Here is a 6,938-nt window from a genome sequence, read left to right as displayed (position 1 = left end):
ACACACAAACACACACACACACACACACACACACACACACACACACTCTCTCTCTCTCTCTCTCTCTCTCTCTCTCTCTCTCTCTCTCTCTCTCTCTCTCTCTCTCTCTCTCCAACTGTCTCTGCGTCCCCCCCCCCCAACACACACACACGCACACGCGCGCACACACCATAACTGTACTGACCAGTCTGCGTCCTTGACTTCGGCCTCGTGGGCAGCAAACACAACCAGCTCCCAATCAACAGAGCACGACTGGCATTGCAAAAAGAAGAAGGAGACAAGTATGTGAGTATGTGGATGTTGGGCGTGTGAGAGGCGTGGTTGGTGATTCGATGGAAGGGCACTCAATCGATGATCACACATCAAGTGATCACAACCAAGCACACATACACACACACACACACACACATACACGCACACACCTCTGCACGCACGTTCACACTCATACATACGCACAGATATATACACACACACGCACACACACACACCTGCACGCAGGTTCACACTGACCTTGTGCTGGACGTCTTCGGAGACGTTTTCGAGGGAGATGGAGGAAGGTGACCCCGAAGGAAGCTGAGAGGTAGCGGCCACATGTCACAGCACACGTGAAACATTAGACACGGTGTCGTGGTGGTGGTGGTGGTGTGAAAGGGACCCACAACAAGGGCGCACGCAAACTGGTGCACGCGGTCAGCTTAACGTACACACACACACGTACATGTGCACAACACACACACATGTGCACACACGTACATGTGCACAACACACATGTGTGCACACACATGTACACACACGCACACACACACACACAAAATGCAGTGCGGACCTTGAAGGAGAAAGGGTATGCGTTGTCGCCGAGCTTGCGCACGAGCTTACGCTGCAGCGATGACAGCTCTGGTTTTGGCCCTTCCGGTGGGTACACCTTCACGCATTGGCTGTCGTGTAACGTGTTGGGCGGGTCATGTTGAGTGTGCGCTGTGGAAAACCGCAGTTCATGCACACAACAAATGTCTTGCGTAACTACAGCCACACACACACACATAGCAAATGTCATGCGTGACTACAGCCGCACACATGCGCACGTATGTATGCACACGACCACCAACCTGTACAGGGTGCTTGAGAAGGCGCTGCCAAGGAGCTCACCAGCATCCGTTGGGAAACTGCAAGCCGCGTTGGCAGTGCAAGAGTGTGAGGCGATGGCAAGGAGAGAGCAGCGGCGAAAGAAGAGGTGAAGAGCGGAGATACGAGGTGGAATCAAACAGCATCAACAAGCAGCCGAGCAGATGCGTTGCGCTCACACACACAAACACACACACACACACGCTCACAGACGCACACACTCTCTCTACCACACACACACACACACACACACACACACACACACACACACACACACACACACACACACACACACACACACACACACACACGAGAAGCAGAACATGAAGAACGTCTATGATGGGTGCAGCAAAGGAAGTCAAACAGAGAACAGGCAACCAAACAGGCAACATTGACAGATTCTGAGAACGTGGATGAGAAAGGAAACAAGGAATGTCGCACGACGGTGCAAGAAGAAGACTGGAAGCTTGGACGCGTCCTTCAGGGTCGTGCACAGCTGCATGCAGGGCATTACTGCAGGGCTCGCATGGCTGATGTGAGGTTTGAAACCACTGCTTTCGAGGCTTCCCGTGGGTGCGTTTCAAACAGTTGCTTCAGGATCCCAATGAGGAGTCGAGGGGTGCCAAAGGCAAGGGAACCCACGTTGGCGCTTGTGACTTTTTCTGGCACGCATGTCATGGTGCCTTTGAGGTTGACCGCCATCAGCTTGTCGCTGAGCTGCTCTCCGTCTTGAAGCTGAAGCTCAAATATGCTGCGATTGGCCTTCTCCAACATGGCCGAAACTTCCTCGTTCAGCTCTTGCCGTGTCAGCACAACGTCGTCATCGTCAAGCTGGTCGTCCTTCAGCGCGTTGTCAATCTTGGTCAAGGCCAGCAAGAAGTGCACAGACGCCGCCTTGAGAGAGTGCACAAGTTCTCGTGTGGCCTTGTTCTGGTTGAGGGTCAGCACAACCACTGATGACATGGAGCGAAGCCCATAGTCTCGAATGACCTTCTCTGCCGAGCTTGCAATGCAGTCCCAGCCTCTGGTGTCCCAGACAATGACAGTGTCGGAGACCTTGTATGGGGTGGGGTCACGTCTGTCATCGTCATTTGTAACGGCGTCACGCCCCCCTTCGCGCTTTGCCTTCTTGATGTGGGCTTTCCATTCCTTCAGCAATGGATCAAAGAGCTGAGCCGCACGCTCTTGGTCTGACGTTCCGACTGTGCTGCCCTGTTTCTGCGCCGCGTGCGATGGAAGAGCCCATCCTCCCGACTCAATCAGGTGAAAGGCAGTCGTTAGACCGTACCTCAAGGTGGTTTTGCCGCTGTTTTGCGCGCCAATGATGCAGATGTTGTAGTAGTCGGAAACCTTTCCAGGCACGCCAGCTTTCTCGAGGTATCGCTGGAAAGGATGGGGTTTTGCGGCGTCTGCATGAACGTGAGGGGGTGGGCGCTGTGCAGCAGGCTTCGGTGCCTTTGATGAAGAGCCTTTGCCGATCACTCTCTGAAGCAGCTGATCGACCTCCCGGACAAAGTGTTGGCAATTGTATTTGAAAGGACCGTAGGTCTTGTTCCGTTTCGTGTACAGCACGTCGTGCAGGTGCTTCACTGTACAGTTCATGGTCGCGTGGTTGAACTGATATGCCGATGCGGGCCTCCCATCCATAGTGCTGATGCCATTCTTGATTGCCTCTTGTTTGGAGTTGCGAATGAACACCTCGATGTTGTCGCCGACGTTGAACCCGACGGCAACGTATTTCGTCTCCAAGCGCTGTTGTCCGTGCTGGGCCACACGTCTTTCAATCTCGAAGACGTAAAACCAGTGGTGTGGCTGGGAAACGCATGCCGTGCTGATGCCGAGCGTGAAGATGGCTCCGAACACGTACCCAGTCCATGCCCCTCCCGAGTTCAGATCGTTGTAGTACGTGCGCTTGTCCGTGACACGCCAGTCATGAAATTGACGAAGGCTTCCAAGACCGTCAGGTTTTCTTGGTTGTCTAGTCGAAGAAGAAGAAGAAGAAGAGCTTCCCATGTTGCAGTTGTCCTGTTGTCGTCGTGTGGAACCCGGATGGACTTGACTACTTGACTTGACGGGGTCTTCTTGTTGAAGGCTTGTAGGCTTGTGCTTGGAATTGGAAGGATCAGATCTGAAGGACGGAAGGGAAGGTTGGAAAATGAACGTCATCCTCGTTGCAGTGCTGCAAGATTTGCTTCGATCTTGCATGGGATGGGCACAGGCCTACAGGCCCTGTGCGACTGTGACTAGGTTGTGGTTGTTTCATCCAGTCATCGAGTAGTCGAGTCATCCATCCATCCTATCCATCCTCGTCGAGTGTCGTACATCATCCATCCATCTATCCATCCGAGTGTGTGAAGTGTCACTGGCACATGACTCATGCGAACTGTGGCTGACTCATCGTCAAAACCTGAAGTCAGTCGCACTCCACTACACTTCATACTGTCGCTAACCGCCACTCTTCCTCGCGAGTCACAACGCTCCCAAAGACCTTCAATCACGATTTCATTCTGCCTGATGCAACCTTGCATCACTTGCTCGAGATCGAGTCAGCGTTTGAACTCGCGCGGGTCAAAGAACCGAACGCGACCACACACACACCTACACACGCATGCAAACAAACAAAACAAAACCAAACAAAACAAAACCGGGACGCCGCGTTGTCGTTGAAAGTCTCGATGACCCGCGAACGCGATTGCCTGCAATGACCCTTCCTTGCAAAAGCTGCCGCGATTGGACGGGGCATTCGACGTATCGAACGCCCCTCTTTGCACACGCCTCACCTCTTTGTTTTAACTCTGTCGAACGTGCTCGTGGCCACGAGGTTTCATGCCTGTCCGCCCATTTGCAGCCGCGGGTTCGCGAGCGGGACACACCAGGACAACCCGCACATGCCTTCGAGCCACTTCCGAAACACCCAATGTCCCGATGCAGATCGTTGCTTGCCTCATGGTCGCACACAATGTGATTGCGGGTGTGTTGGCTGCGTGGGTGCGTTTCTGCGCAACCCCCACCCAGCACAAGCGCTTGTCGATCAACGATGAATGAAGCAACGACCACGATGCAACGATGGATGCAACGGCGAAGGTTTTGCCAATCTGCTGGCTGGCTGCTGCTGCTTTCCGCTTGCTGCACTCACGGCTTCATTCGTCGTTTGCGTTCCCACGCTGAACACGCTTTCTTGCCGCTTGCTTGCTCTCGCTGCCTGCACGCAGGCAGGTTCGGCGTGCAACGAAGCAAGGATGTGCACGCTGTTTTACATGAGCGCGTTTGATCTTTGCGTGCTTCGTTGGCCGTCTCCTCTCCCGCTCCACCACTTTCGCGCTCTCCCCACCTGTCCATCGGGCATGTCACACTACGCAAGGTGGTTGCGATGGCTCGTTCGCGTTGCATACCACAACCCGCAACCAAACACGGCCTGTCCGCTTGCTGGCCTTTTCTGTGGATCTTTGCTGGTTGCTGTCGCGGTTTCAAAACCAAAAAACAGTGATGATGATGGCCACGCCACTGCCTCCTTGCTGTTCTTACTTCTTCGTGCACGGTGGTTCCCCGGCTGGCTTCAGCACCCAAACACCCCAAACACTCGCACAACCCACGCAACACACGAGGAGGGGGGTGTGACGGCCAATCGACCAATCCACGCGCGAAAGGGGCTTGCGCCTTGCTCCTCGCCCGCATTTTTCCACGCCACCATCCTTCACCGGTATGTTCGTGTGTGAGTGTGCGCTGATGCATGTGTGGGTGCATGTGTGGGGTGGGGCTATCGCTCCCTTGATTCTGCTCGCTGGCTTGCCTTGCTTGCCCCTTCATCGCCCTTGCTTGCTTCCGTGCTTGTCGTTGCTTGATCTCCACACCAATCCCCTTGCACGCCACACAGCCCAGCCTTACCGCGTGCCTCCACCACCCATTCACTTCGACGCATCCCCCGCTCCATTGCCGCTGCTCTGCACACCATCACTCTTTCTTTGGGGCGCAGTCGATCGTCTCCTGAATCGTGGCCTGTGTTTGGTCCGGCTGCACGATCTCTGCATGAGTCGAGGCTGCTGTGCCCTCACCTCTTGCTTCACGAGTTGTTCCTGCAAGCAGTCGCCGTCCTGGTGAGTGACACACATCAACGTTTACGTTACGTTGGCCACCACAACAGCCGCTACATCACCCAGGATCACCATCAACGTTCGAGCAATTCAGCACACCAACCACCCCAGCCCACCACTTATATATTCAAGTGAAGCTCGCAACAAGTGCCAAGTGCCAAGCGCAAGCACAAGTGCAACCGTGCAACCGTTTTGCTCCATTGCAGCAGCAGCAGCAGCAGCAGCAACGTCGTTGCCTGCACCGCAGCTACTCTCACAACTGCGTGTGTGGCTTGGTAGGTAAACATTGCAGTCCAACACACAAACCCAGCAGCCCCGCGCCTCACATGCGCGGGCCGGGCGATCATCGCTTTCATCCCTATCCCTGATCCCAAGCATCACGCCGTTGCCCTCGCCCCACAGCAACATCCTGACTCGTTCACCTGACTCACGGTGACTCTGTGATCTCGTCTCAAACAACGAAGCGCATTTCCCCCTCCACGACAGCCCTCCCCACCACCGACCAGAGGCATCAACTCATGCACTCAAGCTTGTTGCGTGTCTCGGCACATTGCTTCTTCGCTCCACCCCTCATCTTGCCAACCATTCAGCGGCTGTCGCTGCACCAGCGGACGATCTTGGTCTTGGTGAGTGATGGTCTTGAGTGGCGCACACATGCAATGCATTGCGCCCCCCCCCATCCATATATTCTTCTCCACCAGTCCATTTGACTTGTCGGTGCATGGTTTGGCTGGATGGCCTTGGTGACTGATTGTACATGAAATACATGCACGTCGTGTGTGTGTGTGTGTGTGCATGTGTGTGTGCATGTGTGTGTGCATGTGTGTGTGTGTGTGTGTGTGTGTGTGTGTGTGTGTGCATGTGCCATGCACAGCATACACCGCTGATCCACTTGTGTGACGAAATCACCCCCCCCCCCCCTTGACAACCATTCTTCCTCATCCGTGCCTCATCACGCACACATCCCCACGCACACACTCCCTTCTTGTAGATCAACTCGCGAACTAACAGCACATGAGCACACAGTGCCCTCTCCAAGCGTCTCATCAAGGTCTGTGTACATCGGCGCTTCCTGGGTCGCTTCCTGGGTTGCTTGCATGCACGCTGTGATGCACAGCTACCCCTCCCTCGTTCACACACACAAACAGACAGACAGACACACACACACAGACACACACACACACACACATACATACACAGCGTCGCTCGATGGCAGTTTCACATCCCCATTCTCACACCTCCCCTCTCCCCTCCCCCTTCGCTTCCTCGCATGCATTATGCAGAACGGCACACAGACTTCCCCTCCCCCTTCCACATTTGCACTCGTCCGCCTCAACACCAAGATGGCATCTCCTCATTCGCAAGAGGCACAATCCCGCGCCCACAGCAGCAAAGACCCGTCCCACGCAAGCACGCCATCTCCAACCGCCCCAGTGCCCCAGCAGCAGCAGCAGCACCACCACCACCACCACCACCACCACCACCACCACCACCAGCGTGATCCTTCAGCAGGTGCCGTGCTTGCAGGCAAGCGTGAAGGCAAGCAGCAAGGTACTCTCGTCACTTCTTCATCAGCGTTGACAACACGTGCGTTTTATTGTGCTTGTGTGTTGCAATGGTGCAAGCCAATCCAATAGTGTGGTGGTGATACGTCAAGCAAGTGCACACACTTAAGTGTTGCGTGGCCGACCCCCCCCCCCCTCCACTACACATGTGGTGGTCTTG

General features: G+C 54.9%; 2 protein-coding genes across 2 annotated transcripts in view; one reads left to right on the top strand and one right to left on the bottom strand.

Moving 5' to 3' along the window:
• The window catches only part of PTSG_07382 (uncharacterized protein), a gene marked incomplete at both ends in the record, with an annotated part of 5,769 nt that extends 2,634 nt beyond the window's left edge, over window positions 1-3,135 (bottom strand). The window contains 5 exons of the mRNA XM_004990824.1: window positions 185-252; window positions 511-573; window positions 827-935; window positions 1,107-1,163; window positions 1,637-3,135. Of these exons, the coding sequence (XP_004990881.1) occupies window positions 185-252; window positions 511-573; window positions 827-935; window positions 1,107-1,163; window positions 1,637-3,135 (1,796 nt within the window). The remainder of the gene's footprint in view (window positions 1-184; window positions 253-510; window positions 574-826; window positions 936-1,106; window positions 1,164-1,636) is intronic.
• Window positions 3,136-5,415: 2,280 nt separating this feature from the next.
• The window catches only part of PTSG_07381 (uncharacterized protein), a 4,310-nt gene continuing 2,787 nt past the window's right edge, over window positions 5,416-6,938 (top strand). The window contains exons 1-3 of the mRNA XM_004990823.1: window positions 5,416-5,839; window positions 6,205-6,264; window positions 6,497-6,800. Of these exons, the coding sequence (XP_004990880.1) occupies window positions 6,557-6,800 (244 nt within the window). The 5' untranslated portion in view covers window positions 5,416-5,839; window positions 6,205-6,264; window positions 6,497-6,556. The remainder of the gene's footprint in view (window positions 5,840-6,204; window positions 6,265-6,496; window positions 6,801-6,938) is intronic.

The sequence above is a fragment of the Salpingoeca rosetta genome (genome assembly GCF_000188695.1).
Source record: "Salpingoeca rosetta unplaced genomic scaffold supercont1.22, whole genome shotgun sequence".
NCBI classification, from domain to species: Eukaryota; class Choanoflagellata; order Craspedida; family Salpingoecidae; genus Salpingoeca; species Salpingoeca rosetta.
This window is presented reverse-complemented; position numbering and strand designations above follow the sequence as displayed.